Below are 23,903 nucleotides of genomic sequence, written 5' to 3'. Positions count from 1 at the left end.
TTTAAATCTTAGCTCACTCTATTATTATTATTAGTGACTTTAGACAATCCACCTAAGTCTTTCCTAAGTTTCACTCTTTAAGATTCAACGTTGTCAGAACTTCATTCCACATAGTAAGACTATTTGGGTAATTGATTTAGCCAACCCTCTAATCATTGGCCCCCTTCACTGACTTCTTTCTAGTCACTGATACTCCGCCTGGAATCATTCCTCAATGTTTAGCATGCTCCCACCCTGCAATATTCTTATTCCAATGATTCTGAATCCACAACTGTCATTGGATAAATCCCATCCTTAGACCCATACTGTCCCCTGCATCTCCTCCAAAAAGCCCCACACCACATCTACCCATCTCTTCCACTGTGCAATGATTCTCATTTGCTCTTCCCACACAGGCCTACTCTTCTGCCAAGTCCTGTCCTTTCTCCCTTCACTTCTTATATACATGCCTGTCTCTTAATTGACAAATCTAATGGCTTTTTTTCAATCCTCATTTTCTTAGATCTCTGCAACCTTTGACCCTGTTGATCATCCCCTTCTCCTTGATACTTTCTTCTCGCTAGGTTTTCAGGACCTCTCCTGGTTCTCCTACTATCTATTTGACTGCATTTTCTTAGTCTCCTTTGTTGGATCCCCATCTAGAATAGATCATGCCCTCTAACCATGGGTGTTCTTCAAAGTTCTGGCCCAAATCCTCTTCTCTCCTCCCTCTATATTACTTCACTTGGTAATCTCATCAGCTCCCATAGATTTAACCACCATCTCTACTCCTGATATTTCTTCAGGCTACCTATCCTGTCCTAACTTCTCTGCCAACCTCAATTTCAAATCTCCAACTGCCTTTCAGACAATTCAAACTAGATATCCAGTAGACATCTTAAACTCAACATGTCCAAAACTGAAGTTATTATTTTCCCCTTAACCCTCCCCACCACCTACCTTCCTTATTACTGTTGAGGGTGATACCATCCTTCCAGCCCTGCTGGCTCACAACCTAAGTGTCATCCTCAACTTCTCATTATCTCTCACCCCCCATAGCCAATTTGTTGCCAAGGTCTGTCGACTTCATCTTTGCAATCTCTCCAACACACTCCCTTCTCTCCTCTGCCACCACTAGTACAGGCCTTCATCACCTCATACCTGGACTACTGCAAATCTGCTGATGGGTCTGCCTGCCCAAAGTCTCTCCCCAGGTGAATCCTTCCTCTATTCAGCCACTACAGTGATTTTCTAAAGCAGAGGTCCAGTCATGCCACACACACACTCCACACAACCCTGCCAACTCAATACAGTGGCTCCCTATTGCCTCCAGGATCAAATACAAAATCCTTTTTGGCATTCTGAGTCCTTCATAACCTCCTCCCCTCCTATCTTTCCAGTCTCCTTACACCTTATCCCTCAGCATGTACTCTTTGATCCAGTGACACACTGGGCTCCTCAGTGTTTCACAAGCAAGACACTCCATCTCTTGGATTTGAGCATTTTCTGTCTGTCCACCATGCCAGGAATGCTCTTCCTCCTCAGTTCTGCCTCGCTTCTCTGACTTCAAGTCCCAACTAAAAGTCCATCTTCTACCCTTTCCCAACCCCTCTTAATTCCAGTGCTTTCCCTCTGTTAATTAGTTCCCATACATGCTGTATATAGCTTGCTTTGCATGTTTGCATGTTGTTTCCTACATTAGACTGTGAGCTCCTTGAGGGTAGAGACTCTCTTTTGCCTTTTTTTTTAACCCCCAGCACACAGTACAGTGGCTAGTACATGGTACATTAATGTTAATTGACTCTCTACTCACATAGCCATCACTCTGATACAGGCCTTTATCACCTTATGCCTTAGACTAATGGAATAGCCTGCTGCTGGTGGTCTCCCTGCCTCAACTCTCTCCCTATTCTAGTCCATTCTCAACTCAGCCACCAAAGTGACATACCTAGAGCATAGGTCTGACCATGTCAATAAACTCAATCCCTCCCTATTAGCTCCAGGATCAAATATAGTATCATCTGTTAATATTTAAAGCCTTCCAGGACCTGGCCCCTTCTTAGCTTCCAGTTACTTTTCCTGGGACATAAACTCTCTTTCTCTCAATTCCCATTTGTTCAGAAGCTACCATCCATGTGTGATTTCTGGCTCCCCTCAAATCTTACCCCCTGCAAGAGGTTCTTCTGAATCTCCCCCACCCCTTTCCTCTAAGGTTACCTCCCTTTTGCCCTGTATCTTATACGTATGTGCATAATTGTTTGCATGTTGCATCCCCCATTAGAAAGTGAGCTACCTGAGGGCAGGGACCTATCTTTTGTATACCCCAATACACAGCACCTGGCACATATTAAGTACATAATAAATGCTTGTGGATCATCTTGTTGACTAAGTCCATCTCTGTATTATCTATGAGAAAAAATTGCTCAACTAATAATTTAAACATAATTTAAACAATGTGTAATCTATATAACACAACAAACTCCTTTTAAAAGTTCAATATGAAGTATGTGACATGAAATCCAAAAATGGAAACACGGTAAAGCCCTGGACTTAAAAGTCAAGAAATATGGATTCAAATCCCACCTTATTAACTTTGAGATGATGAGCAGATCACTTACCTTCTCAGAACTCCTTCCTTATCTGTAAAATAGGCTTGTACTACCTCTGTGCAAGGTCATTCGTAGGAAAGCTCCATGCAAAACCTCAAAGCATCATATAAATGAACCCAGAGTTTAAAAGCTAACACAACCACTGGCAGCAATGAGAAAGACGAACTCTCCAGGACTGGTGAGGTTCACTGTACTTGCTGTACTCAGCATGGCATTCAGTTCTGGGTACTACACCTAAGCAGGCCTTTAGAGGATTAGGATGGTGAATGCCATAGGAGGCTCATTTGAAAGGACAGAGGAATTTAGCTTGTGGAATAAAAAATTTAAAGGGGACCTGATAGCTGCCATCATGTGGACCAGAGACTAGACTTGTTCCATTTGGGCCATGTCAACACAACTACGAGCAAAGGGTCTAAGGTGCAGGGGAACAGATTTAGCCTAAATTTAAGGAAAAGTAACCCCTGAGAGCTCAAGTAAAATATGCAGGCTTGGGAAGTAGTGGGTTCCCTCAGGAGAGGTCTTCATGAAATAGCTGGAGGGCCATTTGATAAACTTACTCAACCAGTTCTGAATTCAGCTACCATCACTTCCTCTATTCACCTTGGCCACAAGCACGTTTCATGAAAACCTTTGTCAGATGCTTAGCTAAAATCCAGATACATTAGGTCCATTGCAGTCCCTTGCCTTACCATTCTTGTCACCTTGTTTACAAAGGAAACAAGCTTATAGAATCACATATAAAGAGGCCTGAGACCAGCCCATTCAATCCATACCTGAATAAAAATCCCTTCCAAAACATGCTTTGTATCAGCACCCTATGACCAAGATCCCACTCGCTATACATGTAACATCTATGTAGTTTTAACTTATATTCTTTAATCTTTTCTTATAAGGAATGGATTGTAGGTAGGCGGGTGGGGAATGATATATTCAGCAGTGAAAGTGATATAAAAAACAAGTTACCAAAGAAAATAAGTTTGTGGGGGGTGGGGTGTGGGGGGAGGTGAATGTTAGCCTGGAGATTTAACAGGTTAGGGAGGAAAATCAAGGAAGGTTACGTAGCTATCTTCAAGTAACTGAAGCACTGTCATGTAGAATAATTATATTTGTTAAAGGGCATTAATGGGTGCAATGAAGTGAAAAAAGCAGAATTCGAATCAATGTAAAGAAAGGCTTCCTAATCACAATGGCTTTCCAAAAGTGGAACAGACCACTTCAGAATGTAGTGAGTTCTCCTTTCATTGGAGGTTTTGAAGTGAAGGTAGATGATCACTTGTCAGGGTTGTTAGAAGAGATTCTTAGTCGATCAGGAATAGGTTGAGCTGGAGAACATCTGAAGTAATTTTCAACTTTCTAAGTCTATAATTCTATGAAATAGTTTTGCTCTATTCTTCTTTGCTTCCAATGAGTATTCACTTTATTGGAAAGTGGAGTACAGGTGCAAGGGAGTCCCATAAACAAGCTAACAAGGTTCTATTGAAACCAAAGATTTTATTTGAGTTTTACACACCAGCCACTTAGAATTACAACACATTGGCTCTCGGCTGAATGGTCAAGTTGGCTTGAGGTTGCTATTTTATCTGAGGGTACAAAATTGGTGAATTTTCCATTTTACACTTGGAGTACAGGTTAGCCCAATCTCTTTTGTGGAGGCATTTTCAGACTTATGAGATAACCTAATCACCTCTATGGGGGTACAATTGAAATTGTTTTTTATATAGTCATAAGACTGGGCTTCCAACAAAATAACAAAGTCAGAGAAGGAATTGAGAAACCATCAAACTTTCTTATCTTGCTATCCTGCTTGGAAACCTTCCTTATTTAACCATTATATTGTAGGAACCAAGTTTCATCTTTCTGACTGATGCAAAGTTTAGAGGAATAGTTTTAGCTTTGAATTAGAGAGAGTACAAGTAGGGTGAGTTATCAAGGCTGCTAAAACTGTCATCCTCTCAGTCTAAACTTGTTTTAAATATGGTTCACACCTTTCTTGAAAGAGGGGAATAAGTGTTTGGGCTTAAACAACCTGCTGAATTAGAGGTTGCAGGAATAAAAGAACATAATGGAGAGTGAATAATTTCAACAAATGCCTTTATCACATGTATTGTGAGGGGATTCTCCCACAGATGAGAGCAAAGAAAATTCTCAGACTGTTCATCTGATTCCACTAGATAGAATGCCAGTTCCTGGAGGGTGATGAATCTTCTACTAAGGCACTGTAATCACCCCTTCCTTCCCTCCCACCCCCTACATATACACACAAGTCCCTGTAGGCATGGTAACTGACCCCAGACCAGCTAGGGTGGATGTAATATAATGTAAATGTAGAGTTTGAAGAATATAATACTGCAAAGAATACTGGAGGCAGGAATAGATGAAAAAAATTTGAGATACTAATGTACCTAGTATACTTGGCCACTTAGTAACCAATTACATTAGTGAAGCTGGTGGGAGTTATGAAGGTTCAAGGAGACGCCAGAAGGTGCTGATTGAGACTGGAGGCTCAGGGGAACAAAGCAAGGTACTGAGTACTTGAGAAAGAGCAGGAGCTAATCAGACAATTTCTGTGGTTAGAATCCAAAGGACACCTAACAAAGTATGATCAGATTGCTTCAAGGAGAACGATTTTGAACTGATTCTGTGGAGTGGGCCTGAAAACCTGAAAGAAAAGGATCTGGATTTCCTAGAAACAAAAGGAGCTGATATATTCCAAGTCTTGGACTAGTGAGTAGAAATAAGCTGGACCATTCTCACACCCCAAAAACTGTAATGATCCTAAAGGTAGAAGATAGAGGTGGGATCAGCTGTCTAGAAAAGCAATAAAAAGGGACTTTATTAGAGATAGATGAATGTTTTAAACTGGCAAAATGAACAACATAAATCTACGTAACTACAATTTACCTAATCTGTGTACTGGTGTTCCACTGAAAGTCCTAATTTGAATCTAAACTCTGGTGTGAAAGCCACCTTGGCTCCTCAAAGGCTACAGGAGAAGAACAAGCTCTGACAGGTCTTACCCAATGTGAAAAGGCTTTAAATACAGGCCTACAATCCTATTTTTCTCTCTCATTTGAGAAAGAAGTTTGCTAAGTTTGGAGACGCTCATCACCAGAAGGTCAGTAGATAAGGTTTTGGCCAAAGTCATGTTGGAAATATCTACACAGAAATCATTAATCTTTTGGAATATTAAAGGATATAACTTCCATATTCTCCTCAAGCTAGTAAAAAGTATCAATATGCACTTTAAATTGCTTGACTACATTTTCAGTACAGATGTAGACAAAGCAGAGGAAGGTCATGGAAGTAGAAGGGGAGATATTCTGAAATCTAGGGGGTCAGTTAAAAGGGAAATTCCTTGGGTGAAGAGTGTGAGGAATAAGAAAGCAATCAAAGACAAATAGTGGAGGAAACCAGAATTGTTTGGATTTTAGTATGTTAGTTGGAAAGTACCTTGAAGCATCCAAGGATTTGTCAATATGTGATAGATAAGTGGGACTCCCCACTTTTTAAACAATACCATAAGTACTTGGAATATCATTGCTCTTTCATATTCAACAATGATATTTTATTCTTTTCTAATGGTAAAACCCTGTGTTTAGAAGAGAGAGAAGATTACATAGGAAATCACTACTTTCTAGATGTTCCTATTTCCAAGTTCTGCCCAATCTGGAATGACATTAATTTTTCCTGTCCAACTCTGCACTTCACCTTGGAAATACACACAAACAGGCCTTCCAAATCACTCTGCCCAAACGGCCCCTAAAAATGCTCAGAACTGCTTTACGTTGTTGTACTTTTAGGTTAAAGCTTTTCCTGGCCTGGGGCACAAGGTCAGCAAGTGTGAAAGTCTGGGCAGGGACAGGCTAAAAGGCAAACTTATTTAGGCTACTGCTACCTTGCAGTTTTCGTTTTCTCTTTCACTGTTGCTTTATCCTCTTTTACAGGACTAAAATCACTAGAGTCATTGAGACATAAGATGATGCAATTGTAAGAACCTACACAAAAACTACCTAGGCTTTTGTTCCAGATCAAGGGGAGAAATCTAGAGTCTGGTGTTACAAACTATAAAGAGCAATCCTACTTCTTCAAGACAACAAAGCTGGCCCAGTGATCATTAAACTCTAAATTTTCCATTTTTTTTCTGGTATCATATCTGCATTGTGCTACATTTACTGGGCAAAAACCCTAAAGGCAAGGCTCCCCTTTGAAATGAGGATTACAACCCTAGAAAGAGGTTTGGACAGCACCACCTTCCCACTAGGACTATGTCATCTAGCTGCTCTTAGTGAATCTATAATATGATCATCATGCTTTGGTTGCTATAGGCCTTTTAAAGTAATAGATCTTGAAGCACATTCAGAGAGAACATTTATCACTGCATTTAAAAACCCAGCAACAAGAAAGGTTTTCTGGGTGGATGGCATGCCTTATTACACCAGACTAGGGCAAATAAGACTGAGATCTCAGATACTCCAATGTTAAGAAACAATAAAAGCCTAGAATCTGTATGTGTAGCCAGAGTTGAGTGTCTGCTGATGCAAACTGGCATAAATCCCAATCTCAAGGATCACCAACTGTTCCTTTTAATATAATAGTATTATGATGATCAATGGATGGCCTCCCTTGTCTTAAAAAAGCTAGAATCCGGAGTCTGACTAAGAGATCACAGGATCACTAGCTGACTGGATAAGAAATGACAATGGAACATGCATATTAAATCTTCCCTTGAATAAGCTGAGCAATACAAAGAGTAATCAAGTTCCTCTTAATGACCTTAGTTCAAAAAAGCACAGGCCCAAATTCCTGTCATTTTAAACACAAATGTATCCATTTCTAATTGGTGAATGTGAGAAAACATTCTCCCCAAATGCCCCATTCTACTATACAAAACATACAAGTGGGTGAATTTTACAAAATAGGCGGGTCTTCTATGACATCTGGTTTTTTCAGGGAAATAATATGGCAACACAAATACTTCCCCAAGTTAGTTATTTTGGAAACTTATCCCAAGAGCAAGGAGAGCCAACTCGCATGAGGAGCCAAGATATGTTCTTCTGGTACAAACGTTTCCTCATTCTTAAAGCTACATACTCGCTGTCTCCAAGCTCCACTGTTACACATGGGATCATTTTTCACAAACAAAAAGTGAACCAAGTTCCCAAAGCTCCAGTTCATGATATTCATGTAGGTTTTAGGTGGGTTTTTTGGTATGCAGAACACATCTGAAAATCAAAATGTCTGTATCTGTCCAAAAATTCACAAAATCCATTTTCTTCATTCACATGAATTCATCTGAATCATTGCCATCCTGTGAAAAGAATAGTGAAACCATTACAGAAGTCTTGAAAATTTTCTAGTTGACCATTGAATTTTTTTCTTTTTTACCATCCACATACCCCTCCTCCCCCCCTGATTTTCCATAGGCAATTAAATAATCATCCCTCTTTATCAACTCCAAATTATTCCAACTAGGCTAATAGCCATTTTCCAGGGTGGCAAAAGAGGTCAGATGACTGTAAGTGAATATGTGTGCTCCAAATTATCAAAGGCATTACCTAGTTTAGCTGTAAACAAGGCGTACTGTGATTTTTTTTAATCAAACATACCAGAATTTATTCCAAATGAGTGTCATGCCTTTTCAAAGTAGTTACTTTGATGAAGCCATACATCCTTATGCCAAATATTATGACAGTTAGGTAGAATAAGGGATCTGGAGTCAAAAAGACTTTAGTTCAAATCTTGCCTCAGACACTTACTAGCTGTGAAACCCTGAGCATGTAACTTCATCTAAGCCTCAGTTTCCTCCTGTGTAACATGAGGATAACAATAGCACCTAGCTCACAGGGTTGTTGTACGGTTCAAAGGAAATAACATGTAAACTGCTTTATAAGCATTGAAATACTATATAGACACTAGCTATTATTACTGTTACAGTATTATTTTTCAAAAATATTTCTAGAATTCCTCTTTGGAAATTCCCTTTGAGGCCTGTTATATGCTTTTGAATATCACTCTGGTTGTACATTTTTGACCTGTGAGGGGGGCTTTGATTTCTCTGAAATATCCAAATCATTAGTGACCAAGTCTGATGAATCTGGAAGATGATTCAATTTGGGGAATACCATTTTTTGGTTAAAAAAAATGAGGAGTCTCTACAGAACAGTGATATTGATTTTCTTGTGTGTGGCTCACAAATGAGCTCCAAAGGAAATTCCCAAAGGAAAGTTTCAAAAACAGTTTGAGCAAATGAAAATACCATTAAGAGAATGCCTGACTCTTCCCAGCTGATAATTCTGGAGGTGATAATACATACTATGGTTAGGTGATTTCTAGTCTGTCAGAAACTCAGTCCCATGTATTTTATGTACATGGTTCTTGCTTCCCCTCCTGTCTTAAGGCCCTGCTCTTCAAGCTGTTCTACTATAGGACTACAAAGAAAAGAGAACGAGGTCCCATGACAGAAACTCAATCATCTGAGGGCTTCTTACTAGTTTGCATAAATACTAGACAGAGAGGAACAAAGGTCGAGAACACTGAGAAGTCCAGTGCTCACCTGTGGATGTTAGTCTATGGTCCCCTACAATCAATACAGTTAGTTAAACCACAGGAAAAATATATCTGTGTCAACTCTGGCCATATAAATATAAAGGGCAGAATAATACAGGTGTTTGACATCTAGACACAGTGAGAGATTGTAGCTTTTTTCTGGAGAAACTATGAGAAGAAAGTTGATTTTTCTATTGTTCATTCAAGTACCAAACTGAAATAAAAGTGTCATCAAGGCTGAAGACAACTTTAAATGTAGGGCTACAGAATCTTTTATAGGCCAACTTCAAACAAACTCAAAGACTAAAATTTTTAATTCAAGAGATTTAACTGATGAAAATTCCTTAGAAGCTAGATCCTACAATTGGGGCTCAGTGGTGCTTTTAATTACTATTGGTCCCATGTCTAAATGTTTCTATTTAGCTCAGTAAATGTTTTAATACAGCAATCAGATTTGTTGTTGTTTTTGCAATCTATTTATGAGATAAAGCATGGAGGAGTTGAGGGTGGGAAAGGCACAATAATTCCTTGTGCCCATACAATTTGAGACAGTAATTAATTTGGTTCAGTTCTTCCTTGGAAACCTGAACCAGATTCAAACCTTGTACACAAAGGATCAAGCCTGGCCACCCTTGCAAAGGAGGAAGCACAAGAGAAGCACGAGGATAGGGAGTAGGGAGGACAAGGAGAGGAAGGGAACAGAGGAAAGAGGATCATGAGGGATAAAATCTCTTGCTCTATAAATTACATTTCTTAGCATGGTGGTTTTAAATATCTGTCACTAATCAGATGGTATTTGTGCACACATATTAAAAGTTCCAGATTAACTCTGGCACAATGTCCAAAAGTTTTTATTCACTAATGCTTGGCATGAAAATGTTTAAGGTCACAACTCAAGCTAGGAGCCAGATTCTGAGGAAATTCAGCCAGAAATATTCTTTATACAACAAATAACAGAGAGCTTTTATAAACAATGTTGACTTTGGACTTGGGATTTTCAGCAGGACAGTTTGGAGAACTCCAAGCACAGGGTCCCCAAAGTGATAAATATGTATGACTTGTTGACATGGATACTTTGTATAAAAGCAGCAACAGGGGCACACAAAAGCCCTTAACTAGGAGTTCTAACATAACTCGCTGATCCAAATGGGTGTTAGTGCTTCTTTAACAGCAGAAATGAGACTACTGGCCTTATTTATCTTTTATAAGTAGAGTAAGTTATTAACAGGGTCTTAAATACTTTTCAGATGGCTCTAATATTTTACCCAGTGGTCAAAAACATATACAATCATCTTACGAATACTTCCTCTAGGAGCATTAATTTCAATGTTTTTCACAGGACATTAAATTGTTAAGCAGCACCCCCTCTTTTCAAAAGAATTCCTGGGAAAAGCAGTTCTTATGGGATTCTTCAAGTCTCTGAGAAAAGTTACAGGTGATGTATTTTACAGAATGTTTTCCCCATAGTACACGAGTTTAAATAGTGCAACTATTATGATCTTCATCTCACAAAGACACTGAAGTTCAGAGAAGTCAGTAACTTCCCCCAAATAAGAGTGCTAATTAGTCACAGAATTGGGATTCAAAACCAGTTCTGCTGACTACAGATTCAGTGTCTTTAGTATCTAGTAGTTGTGTTCCTTCTCCAAAAGGCACGGTTAGCACATTTAGAGCACAGAGTATGCTTTCTTTTTTGTCCTGGCTGGAATTTATTGATCAAAGAGTTTAAAAAAAAGCCTTCCTTGGGTAGCAAATGAATGTGAATGCTAATACCGCTACTGAATTTTTTTAGTTTAGATGAAAATTTTGTTTCTGAATCTACTTCTAGGAAGAACATGCTGCCACATGGGTACAGAAAAAATTAAAAAGACAAATAATAAAACATTCTTGTGTGACCAAGGCAGGAAAGGGCAGGGGAGAAATAAACAGAACAGGCCCTAAAAGATCATTTACAATGGAAAAAGTATATAGATTTCTTGATCTCTGTGATAAATTTCATTTTTACAAGTCCCACGAAGAGCAAAAATTAAAAGTGAGGCTTAAAGATAATAGAATCTAGCACTGGTGCAAAACAGATGCCAACTAGTCTGTAATAAGGATATAAATCAGGGATATCACCAATAAGTCTCCAATCCTTCCTAAATGAATTATTTTAAACCAAGCTCCCTTCAAGGTAAGATATTAAAACAAACAACCCAGAATATACCTGATTTGAAGACATATTCTCAGACTTCATTAGTGAAGAATAACTCCTAGAAGAGAAAAGATATTTCAAGTAGTATTAGGTTTTTTTCTGGAGGAAGGGGATATGATATTTATTTTTTAAATTAGTGTATATTTTCTATATACACAGCAGTGTAGTATTAGCACGGGACTAGAAAAAAACTTTTAAGTAAAAATGTGTTTTCAAAAAATGCTGCTCATATATACTACTGTATTGTATACTACTGTCACATATTACTACAATACAATCAAAGACAGCATTTCTAAGGTATTGGAAAACACTGAAAGGATAAAAGAACTGTTTGTATTTCCATGGCAATTGGAAAGGGAAGGAGAAAACTAAAGATACTCTAAAGCAATTGGAAAGACAATCAACCAAACAACTAAAATGTGTTCAACACTGTAGATGGTAGGTACAAAAAGAAGTATAAGATATGTTCCCTGGCCTGTAGTTGGGGAGATAGGACTCACACACATGAAAAAACAAAGACAAAAAATAATTAACTACTAAAATATTGTTACAGAAATCCAAAGAATGGATATATCAGTGGTGTGGCACAGTCAGGGAAGAAATGGGACTTGAGTCACATTTAAAGGAGAAGATTTTAGCCTGGCAGAGCTGTGAGGAAATATGTAAGGAGTATAGAGAATCTAGTGTTAGACTAAAAATAAGAAGACTCTTACTCCAGACACTTACTCTAGTTGTATAACCCCTGGGCAAGTCATTTAACCTCTCTAGGCCTCAGTTTTCTCATCTATAAAATGGGGTAAGGAGGTGTACTTGACCTCTAAGGTCCCTTTCAATTCTAGACCTAAGATCCTATATCATTTTAGATGCATAGAACAAACAAGGAGAAGTACAAAAGCAAGAAATTAGCATAACATGGAGGGAATATTATGAAGATCAAAGTTCATGGGAGAGAAGAATGGAAAATAAGTCTAGATCATAAAATTTAGAATTAGAAAAGGTCTTAAAAAATAATCCTCACTTTACAGATAAAGAAACTGAGTTTGTTTTTCTTTACCATGTTGTTTTTGTATAAATGGTTCTACTGGCTCTGCTTATTTCATTCTGCATCATTTGATAAAAGTATTTCCAGGTTTCTCTGAAACTATCTCTTTCTTGATTTCTTAGGGCACAATATTATTCCATTATGTTTATATGTCATAATTTGTTCAGCCATTCCCCAACTGTTGGGCACTCCTTACCTTTAGAGTTTCTAGTACTTTGATACTACACAAAGAGCTATGATAAATATTTTTGTACTTATGGGTCTTTTTCCTTTTTTTTTTTTTTAACTCTTTTGGGTTAAAGCCTAATAGTGGTTTCATTGACTCAAATGGTACATAGGCACAGTTTAGTGACATTGGAGGTATTGTTCCAAATTACTTTCCAGAATGACTAAACAGATCCACCAGATCCAGAATCACTAAACAGAATCCATCCAGATTCACAGATCTACCAAACACTATACTAACATGCCAAACAGGCAGTTTTCAAATGAAGAAATGCAAACTTTCAGCATCCCTATGACAAAATGCTTCAAATCACCAAAGAGAAATGCAAACTAAATTAGGAATCCATCTCACACCCATGAGATTGGCAAAAATGACAAAAGAGAAAAATGGCAGTTGTTAGAGGGATTTTGAGAGGTTCAACACATTAATGCACTGTTAGTAGAGTTGTAAATTAATCAAACCATTCTGGAAAGCATTATATTAACTATACCTCAAAAAGTCACTAAACTGTGCATGCACCTTGACCCAATATTACCACCACTAGGCTATCCCAAAGAGGTTAAAGAGAGCAGGAAATGACCAATCTGTACAAAAATATTTACAGCAGCACTTTTTGTGGTTGCAACAAAATGAAAACAAAGTGTGGCACACAAGTTTGGGAATAGCTGAACAAATTCTGGCATGTGAACACAACAGAATATGATTGCACTGTAAGAAATGACAAAAAGTATGGATTCAGAGAAACCTAGGAAGATTTCTATAAACTGAAACAGAGTGAAAAAAACCAGAAGTAATTTATACAACTAAAATAATGTAAAGGAAAACAACTCTGAAAGACTTAAGAATTATGATCAAGCATGACTAGTAAGAACTTCAGAAGACTGATGAAGCATGCTTCCCACCTCTTTGGCAGAGAGGTAATAGATTAGAAATGCAGAACGACATATACATTTTCAAACATGACTAATGTGTGAATTTGTTTTGTTTGACTATGTACATGATAAAGAGGGGCTTCTAGGGGATAGAAAGCGGTTAGGGCAGAAGTTAGTAAATTATTAAGTAAGAGAAATCTAAAAGAAAAAGGAAAGAAAAGATTATTAATGACAAATTATCACATATAATCCTCTTTTCTGTTCATCTCTGTAAATTGAAATGTTTATATTTGTTGATATTTGTGGTCATAATCAAAAGGTATTTTTAAAAGAAAGGTAATTCTGGACATTTTGATTACATGGAATTGAAATGTATGACTCTATGTATGACATTCCCCCATGGATAAGCGGTCAGAGGATAGAACTAAACATTTCTCAAAAGAACTGCAAACTATTAACAATCATACGAAAGAATTCTCCAAACCATTAATAATAAGAGAAATATAAATTAAAACAACTCCGAGGTTTCACCTCACACCCAGCAAATGGCCAATCATGACCAAAATATGGAATAGTCTATGCACTAGTGTGGATTGTTGGTGGAGCTGTGGATCAATACAACCACTGTGAAGAGCAATTTGGAATTATGCAAATAAAAGCACTAAAATGTCCATATCCTTTAATCCAGAGACTCTACTACTAAGCATACACCCTAAGGAAGTCATTTATAAGAAATGACCATATACGCCAAAATATTTATGGCAGAACTTTTTGTGGTAACAAAGAACTGGAAACAAAACAGATGCCCATTAAACAAACTGTAGTACATGAATGGAATGGATTATCACTGTGCTATAAGAAACAACAAATATGACAAACACAGAGAAGCATGAAAATACTTATATGAAATGATGCTGAGTGCAGTAAGCAGAGACCTTAGAAAACACCATACAAAATATTTACAACAACGTAAATAGGAAGAACAATAACCACAAAACATCAAAACTGAATTAAAAACTACAAAAAACAAGCACGGCCCAAAATAAAGAGACCTGAGAAGACATTCCCACTCCTCTGCAGATGTGAGACGCACACAGACATAGGACACTGTGTATATTTTCATAGTTTTTCAATGTATTCATCAATTTTGCCGATTGTCTTTTCTCATCTTTTTATTTAAAACAAATATTCCTTGTTATAAGATGGCTTCTTGAGTGGGAGGAATGAGGGATACAAAAACATATCAATTATAAATTACCTTTAAAAAAAAGGAAGCTAAGAAACACTTGAATAATTTGCTAAGTATTAGAAACCCAAATTCCTAGGAAGGGTAACACCACGAATGGTCCTTTAGGAAGACCAGTCCAGCAGTGGTATACAAGAAGGACTGGAGAAGGTAAAGAACAAAGGCAGTGAAATTAGTTAAGAGAACAATGTTAACAGTCCAGAGTGAGGACCTGAACTAAAGTGCTGAAAGTGAAAATGATAAGAGATGCATTTTAAGAAATACCTAAAAAAATTAACAATCTAATTATACATTGGATTTAGAAGATAAAGGAGAAGTAAAAGATGATGTTAAAGTTACCAGTCTAATATTACAGAAGAACAATGCTGACACTGAAATGAAGAAGTTGAGAAGTGCAGCTTAATTGTAGATGATAAATACAGTTTTGCACAGGACAGTACAGCTAAAGTTCTAGAGACAACTGGAAATTAAACATATGAATACAGATTGAGAAGTTAAAGCTGGACATACAGATTTGAGTTATCAGAATAGAGATGAGAGTCAAAGCTATTAGAGATGATCTTTCCCAGGAATTAGGAAGCAAGACCAAAAAGCTGAAGACAGGAATATGTGTCACCAGTATTATTTAATATTGTTTAGGTCTCATTTCTCAAATATATAAAGAATTTTGTCAAATTTGTAGGAGTATGAGTCACACCCCAGCTGATAATTGGTCAAGGCATATGAACAGGCAGTTTTTCGATAAAGAAATCAAGACTATATATAATTGTATGAAAAAATGCTCTAAATCATTATTGATTAGAGAAATGCACATTAAAACAAATTTGAGATACCATCTTACACATATCAATTGGCTAAAATGATAGGTGCCCTTCAACTGGGGAATGGCTGAACAAGCTGTGTGTATACAATTGTGATGGAATACTACTGTGATATAAGAAATGATAAGTTGGTAGATGTAGAAAAACATGGAAAAACTTAGTCCTCTGAAGAAAAATGCTATCCCCCACCAGAAAGAACTGACAAACAGAAATATGCATAGAATGGTCTTACATATATGTATATGTGTGTATATATATGTATATATGTGTGTGGGTTTACGGATATGTGTGTATATTTATATATATTTGAATTTAATTGTAGCCTTTTTTTTGGAGAGGGGGGTGAGGAAAGGAATAAACTAAAAAGTGCACAGCAGAGAACAAAAGAAAAACTACAAGGAAGCCCAGAAAAGCTAGATAACTTTAAAAAAAATGAGTAGTATTTATTACATAGGTTTTCTTGAAATGGATATTTACTGTTTTATATTGAATCCTCTCTTATATTTTACTGTGTACATAGAAAGCTTTTTTTCTTTTCTTGTTTTGTATTTAACTTTGAAATTAATAAAAAAAAATTTTTTTAATTCACCAGGAGACGAAGTTAGGGAAGGGCTGAAAAGTACCTCAGATATCATGTGACCAGAAAGATTAAACTTGTAACCCCCTGTCCAGAACCAAATTAAAATGTCATTGGGAAATGTTTGACAAAATAAATAAAAATACAACCCAACACAGATGATGTTGATTTGAGGCTTTATCTATTTCTATTTGCCTTCTGACACTACAGTTCTAGTCCAAACCCTTCATTCTACAAGACAGAAAACTAGGAATCCACCTCTGAGGTCAGCCCCACAGTTCCAACTCACCTAAGTTCATCCATTTCCTTCTTCTTCTTCATTTCTTCTTTCTCTTTCCTCTTCATTTCTTGAATCTGGGCTTTCTTCTCATTCCTCTCCTCTCGGTCTCTGCATTCCTTTTCTGCCGCTAGGTCTGGGAACCGCTCTATTTTGGTCTTTTCTAATCGGTTCAGAATCTCATTTACTTTCTTCTCCACTGTCACAATTTTCACCTTGGTGAAGAAAAGGGAAAATGAGGTGGCAGTGGGAAAGAAAAGAAAGCTTTTTTTGTTCTTTGGAGTCAGTTATTTTCCTGCTTAAAAGTGGCTGGGACAGAGGGGAGGGAGGAAATGTGGAGGAACCCATCCAGGGAGCCATCGGCTATTTGTATATGTGATCACTACCAGTTTATTTCCTTTTTTTTAAACTTAAAATATACTCACTCCTCAAAAACAGTGCTAGAGGGAAAAATTGGGTACTATACTCCTACAGGAGCCTATTTCCTTCAAAGAATAGAAAACACTTACATCCTTTTGCCTGTGAAATCCTATCTGTCCCACATCCATGTCTGCTGTTTTCTTCAGGTTGGACCACGGTGTATATACCACATTAACATTGTTCATCTTGCAGCCTGACAAGAGAAACTTTTCTTCAGCATTAAGGCAACAGAACACTAGACAATGCTTTCCTCTCAAACTTCCCACCAATAATCACAAGCCAACAAGGATAAAGTTAAACACAATTAAACTCAAAATATCATCAAAATAACAAAATGTTAAGTCATTCAGTTATTTTTCTATTACTCACAAAATGATAGCTGATCCATTAAATAAAATTACCACTAAATTACTGTACTATAGTTGAAAGAGCAGTAGGGACAAGAAATAAGAAAACCTGGACGTTGGCGCAGACTCTGTTCTGTGTGACCTTAGACAAACTAACCTCTCCGGCCCTTAGGTTCCTCATACGCAAAATGATGAAGTTAGACAAGATGCTCTCTAAGGTCTTTACCTATTCTAACATTATGATATCCATTTGCAACCCCACAACTAGCCAACTCTGAGTAATGAAAGCTCCATAGCGTCCTCAGCAAGAGAGAGTCTCTCTACTTCATTTTTTTTGTTTGTTTTTTTTTAAAGCTACAACCAGGGGGAAAAGAAGATGAAGAACAAATTCCCCCATTTTTCTCATGGGGAAGTCTCAGGGGTATCAGGGAGGATAGGATGGCAGTACAGTTTCTGGGGCTGTGGGACAGTAGAACATGGTAGTCTTGAGGTCTCCGGGGCAATACAAGAGGTAGCAGAGTGATGTCTATGCCTCTGCAGTAGGAGGCACGCTGTGGGGGTGAGACTTGTGTTCATTAACTACCTAAACAAATATGAACATGTAACTTACTCTCTCTGAGCCTCAGTATGGTCCTCTGTAAGTGAGAGGCAAATATGATTCTAGTTATGAATTTTTATTTCCTATGCTAACTCATAAGTGCTGCTTTTATTTTGCCAAGCCGATTCCATTAGGGTGGGAGAAGAGGAGATATAGAGAAAAAAAGGGAATGAAAAAAAGAGTTCAGCATGTTGGAAAGCTGAGTAGGCATCTCCATACAATGGTACTGGGAGGGAGGGGAGCCTTTCCTTCCCTTCTCTCTAGATCCTGGAACCAAAGAAAAGCTAAGTGTCCTAAAACAATAAAGAGAATTTACAAATTTGCAAAATAGAAAACTAGGGACTTTTCACAGCTATTAACAGTAAGGCAGTATAGCGTAAAGAAAAGAACAATAAATAGACAGCAGATCTGGTCTCTAGACACTAAACTTATAAATAGGAAATTCACTTAAGCACCCTGGGTCATGATTCTGTCATCTACAAAACAAGCTAAGACTACGTGATCTTTAGCAGAAATTCCTCACATGAAATGTTATTTAAAAGTATACTTTATTTTCTCAAAATATAGATTGTTCTAGAAAATGTAGGGAGGGCAACTAAGTGACACAGCGGATAAGGTGCCAGGTGTCATCTTTCTGAGTTCAAATGTGGTCTCAAACACTTACTAGCTGTATGATCCTGGGTAAGTCACTTAACCCTGTTTGCCTCAGTTCCTCATCTGTAAAATGAGCTACAGAAGGAAATGGCAAACCATTCCAGTATCTTTGCTATGAAAATTCCAAACGGGGTCACAAAATGTCAGACTCTACTGAAACAATTGAACAACAACAAGAAAGAAAACGTAGGCTGTATATATTTCAGATATCTTTAAGGTCTCTTTCAGCACAAGGCCTATCATCTTAAAGACCTCATTTCTTCCCAACCAAATAAAGGGTACCTCCTGATGAGGCCTAATAAACAAAACAAAGAGGGGGGGAGAAGCAAAAGAAAAATCCATTTGCAAAACCCAATACTGTCCTCTGACACTGGCTACATATCCTCCCACCCCCAATCCCTATTTCTATCCCAAACTACATTCCTTTCCCACACCAAATCTTACTTTCACCCTCTTCTCATCAATTCCTAAGCCAATTCTAATAATACAGGTTCTACCTGAGCCTTTCTCACACCTCAACTCTTCTCCTATAGTTCAATCTGTCTCAACAAACTCTCAACTCCTAATTTATATCTTAGTGTCCACCTACTTTCAGAATACATTAACCTGGAACCCTTTTCTTCACCTCCTTAATTGTCAAGAGGTTATGGCTAGAACATATCATGCCCTAACAAAACAATGGAAGACAACATCAACTGATACACTTCCTCCCAACTCAAAAGGAAAAAAATAGTCAAAAAGTATATATGTATGAAGAGGGCAAGAGGAAGTGAGTAATCTTCAGCAATGGAATCTGACGACTAAATGATAAACCTACAAATAAATGCTTCTCATGCCGAGCTGATAATATTAACTTAGTGTACAAAAACCCTTTACAAATCACCTTAAAGGCATACTTTAAAGAGCCTAAGGTAATCTTTCATTTCAGGGCAAGAAAAATAAAGAAGTGGGATGAATCAAGACACAGGGAAATGAAAAGCATATTGTTTTATAAGAAAAAACTACAGATGCTTTTTATGCAGCAAAGCCACCATTTATAAAGGGTAAACTAAAGAAGATATGTTCCCCATTATTGTTGTACATTAAAAATAACATTTTATTTGTTTGTTTGGGGTTTTTTTGGGGGGGGGGGGCAGGGCAATTGGGGTTAAGTGACTTGCCCAAGGTCACACAGCTAGTACATGCTGTCAAGTGTCTGAGGCTGGATTTGAATTCAGGTCCTCCTGACTCCAGGGCTGGTGTTCTACTCACTGTGCCATCTAGCTGCCCCAAAAACAACATATTTTTAAAAGAAACAAACATTCTCGGATATGTAAAACTACTACAAATTCTGAAAATGCCTCAGGAAAAGATTACCTTGAATACTATTGGCCTTCACAAGGTGTGCACAATCCATCAGCACTTCCTTTGGAATGTCTTCTATCCTTTCCCCCTGAAACACAAAGGTAACCTAAATGGATGATGTGATTTTAATGCTGATCAAAATCTAAGCATGTGCAGAGTTCAGGGTGCCCTACTGGGTTCTATTTTATTCAATGAGAGGATTCTAATATAGCAGAGCAGAACAAACCAGGTTTATCTTTTCATTCTCTCCAATTTTAGTAATTAATATATTAAGTATGTTAACTGCAGAAATATGAATAACACGTGATGCTTCTCATTGAGAAAAAAAAATCACAGGATCATAGATTTGGAAGTGGAAAGAATTTAGCTTATCTACACCAATTCCCTCAATTTACAGATAAGGAAACAGGCATTGGAAAGTGGCAGGGATAGGATTCAAACCTCTTGATTCCAAACCCAGGAACTCTTTCCATTGCACCAAAAAATATATATATTAAAAGAAGTTGGTTCCAATTACCTTGTGTAGCCGGAGGTACACATGAGCTGAAGAGAGCTTGTCCACGTGAAACCTACAAGAGGAAAATCATTTTTAAGAGGTGGCTTAGGAGTTAGTATAGTAGAAGAAAACCGAACATAGGGCATGACCATAATAGTAGACCTTAGGAAGCAGCCCAAGTTCTTCAAAACAGTTCGCAAAACATTATCCATATGCCCATGTAGCTCCCTTTCCCCTCTTTAAAGTAATTCATTAGAAATATAACATCTAGATTAATTTTATCTAAAGCTTCATCAACCCACTTACATCTCCAGGCTACATGTGCCCTCTTGGGGGTGATGTTAACATTCCATGCAATAAAGAACTACTTTCTATTTCAAGCTTCAGCAGGTGCTCCCGGTTCTGGCATTGTCAGATTCTTGTTTACAGATCTGTATCTATAGCCATCCCATTGGCTTCATGAATTTGATGATTCTGGTGATATCTTGGTCTCACTTTATCTTTCCAAACTGAAGAGCATCCTGTCTTTTCTGAGAAACAATGATCTTCTAAAACATATTGTGTTCCAAGTGGCAGAAACACCATGATTTGTACAGAGGTAAGATTACGCTGCTTATTCCAGTTCCATTCTTGCTGACACATGGCATGTGAGCAACAGCACAAGAGCAGGAATCTTGAGTAGTTTATATATGATATCAAGATCCTCTTAGTGGGTCATTACTCATTTCAGGAACTCTCACTTTATCATCTTGTATTGCATTATTCTTCCCATATAAGTTCATCTACTACTTTTCAACCCATTCACAGAGTTAATATGAGCACTTTCTGCTTATAAACATTGTTCATGGCATCTCACTACCCAAGAGAACTAAGTATCACCTACATAAACCTGAAAATTTCATTGTATACTTCCCTTTCATGGTCCTGGCACTGATCCCTAAGGATTGCCACTATAAACCATTCTCCACCACAAAAAAAGTGGGGCTTTTTCTTTCCTGTTTATAACCCAACGCTTGTTTTGTAGTTTTAATTTTTAACCATGTTAAATTTTTTTAAATTTTTTTTTTAGTATTTTTTTTTAAATTTTGAGTTCCATATTCTTTCCCCCCTTCAAGTTCTCCCCCACCTGTTGAAAAGGCAAGCAATGATACCAATTATACTTGTAAAATCATGCAAAACATATTTCCATATTAGCCATCATCTTGCCCCCACCCTCAGAAAAAAGTAAGAAAAATAAAGTGAAAAAATTATACTTCAATTTAGACTCTAGAGTTCATGAGTTCTCTCTCTGGAGGTGGATAGCATTTTTCATCATGAGTCTTTCAAACTGTCTTGGATCATTGTATTGACCAGAGTAGCTAATTCTTTCCCAGATGATCATCATTACAATATTGCTGTTACTGTGTACAATGATCTCGTTCTACTCATTTCACTTTGCATCAGTTCATATCAAAGCCATTCCCCTCATCATCTCTTGTAGTACAATAGTATTCCATCACAACCATATACCATAACTTGTTCAGCCATTCCCCAAGTGATAGACATCTCCTCAATTTCCAATTGTTTACCACCACAAAATGAGCTGCTATAAATATTTTGGTACAAATAGGTCCTTTTCCTATGATTTCTTTGGGATCCAAACCCAGAAAGGGTATTGCTGAGTCAAATGGTATGCATGGTTTTACAACCCTTTGAGTGTAGTTCCAAACTGTTCTCCAGAATGGTTGGACCAGTTCATAATTCCACCACTAGTGCCTTAGTATGCCATATTTTTCCCCTCCATCATTTATTATTTTCTTTGTCACATTAGCCAATCTCATAGATGTGAAGTGGTAACTCAAAGTTTTTTAATTTGCATTTCTCTAACCAATAGTGATTTAGAGTATTTTTATGTGAGTATAAATAGCTTTGATGTCTTTTTCTGAAAAACATCTGTTCATATCCTTTGACCATTTATCAATTGGGAAATGGCTGTTATTTTTATAAATCTGAGTCAGGTCCCTACATATTTGAGAAATAAGGCCTTTATTAGAGAAATTTGCTGTAAAAAGTTTTGTTATTACTTCATTGTCCATGGTATTTTTACAGTTTCCCTACCCCTTTTAAATTAGGTGTAGTTTTGCTTTTGCTTTCTCTGAGATCATAACTGCTACTCCTGACTTTTTTTACTTCAGCTGAAGCATAATAGATTCCAAAATGCTCTAGCCACTTATATTTTAACTCTGTATGTATTTGTTTCAAGTGTTTTTCTTGTAAAGATATTGTTAGATTGCAGTTTTTAATCCATTTTGCTCTTCATTTCTGTTTTGGGAATTCATCCTATTTACATTCAGTTATGATTACTGTGTGTTTCCCTCAATCCTATTTTCTTCTATTCAGCCTTCTCTCTCTCTCTCTTTATCCTCAACCCTATTTTCTCTATTTATCCTTCTCTTTCTCTTTTTACCCAGTCCCTCCTCAAAAGTCTGTTTTGCTTCTTACCACTCTCTCTCTTAATCTGCCCTCCCTTTTATCACACCTACCTCTTTCTCTTATCCCCTTCCTGGTCTACGTCCCTACTGGGTAAGATAGATTTCTATACCCAACTGAGTGTATATATATATATTCTTGCCTCTTTGAATTAATTCTGATGTGTGAGGTTCAAGTGTTGCCCACCGTGCCACCCCACCCCCAATTTCCCCTCCATTGTAAAACTCCTTTCTTGTGAGCCTCTATAATGTGAAATAATTTTCCCCATTCTTCCTCTCCCTTTCCTCTTCTCCCAGGGCATTCCTCTTTCTCACAACGTCCTTTTTATTTTTGAGATCACCCCAACATAATCAACTCAAACCCATGCCTCTGTCTATATAGGCTCCCCCTAGCTGCCCTAATTATGACAAAGTTTTTAGGAGTTATGTGTATCATCTTCCCATATAGGATAATAAAGTTTAATTTTATTAAGTCCCTTATAACTTCTCTTTCATGTTTATCTTTTTATGCTTCTCTTTTGTTTTTGAATGTCAAATTTTCCATTCAGCTTTGGTCTTTTCATTTTTTTTTTAGTTTCTTGTTTTAATTTTTTTGTTTTGGTTTCTTTCTAATGAATTATTTATTTTTTGGCATCTCTAAAGTTGTTGACTGTGGAGACAACTGACTTTCCACAAAGCGTTCTTCCTCCCCTTCCTCCTGTCATTTGGCAGCTTTTTTTTTAATAATTTTTTTTTATTTTTAGTTTACAACACTCAGTTCCACAAGTTTTGGGGTTCCAAATTTTCTCTCCCTCCCTCTTCTTCCCCCTTCCCCCTCAAGACAGCATGTAATCCAATGTAGATTCTACGTATACTTTCACATCAAACTTATTTACATAATAGTCCAGTTGTAAAGAATTATAACCAATGGAATGAATCATGAGAAAGGAGAAAGGAAACCAAACAAAGAAGGAAAAAAAGAGACCAAAAAGTTTGCCTCAACCTACATTCAGACTCCACGATTCTTTTTCTGGATATGCACAGCTTTTTCTGTCATGAGTCTTTTGAAGCTGTCTTTAAACTTTGCATTGATGAGAGGAGGCAAGTCTATCAAAGTTAGTCCTTACAGATACCATGTGTCTGTAATCATATATAATGATCTCCTGGTTCTGCTCCCCTCACTCAGCATCAGTCCATAAGTTATTTCA

The 23,903-nt window shown here is 37.3% G+C and overlaps 1 protein-coding gene across 1 annotated transcript in view; it reads right to left on the bottom strand.

The window, feature by feature from the left end:
• Positions 1-4,059: 4,059 nt before the first annotated feature.
• CCDC25 (coiled-coil domain containing 25) overlaps positions 4,060-23,903 on the bottom strand; it is a 46,126-nt gene continuing 26,282 nt past the window's right edge. The window contains exons 4-9 of the mRNA XM_036750234.1: positions 20,270-20,321; positions 19,765-19,840; positions 16,899-17,002; positions 16,402-16,604; positions 11,341-11,386; positions 4,060-7,896 (exon numbers count right to left, since the gene is read on the bottom strand). Coding sequence (XP_036606129.1) covers positions 7,867-7,896; positions 11,341-11,386; positions 16,402-16,604; positions 16,899-17,002; positions 19,765-19,840; positions 20,270-20,321 — 511 coding nt within the window. The 3' untranslated portion in view covers positions 4,060-7,866. The remainder of the gene's footprint in view (positions 7,897-11,340; positions 11,387-16,401; positions 16,605-16,898; positions 17,003-19,764; positions 19,841-20,269; positions 20,322-23,903) is intronic.

The sequence above is a fragment of the Trichosurus vulpecula genome, chromosome 3 (assembly GCF_011100635.1).
Source record: "Trichosurus vulpecula isolate mTriVul1 chromosome 3, mTriVul1.pri, whole genome shotgun sequence".
Classification (NCBI taxonomy): domain Eukaryota; kingdom Metazoa; phylum Chordata; class Mammalia; order Diprotodontia; family Phalangeridae; genus Trichosurus; species Trichosurus vulpecula.
Note: the sequence above shows the minus strand (reverse complement) of the source record. Positions and strands in the feature narration are given on the sequence as shown.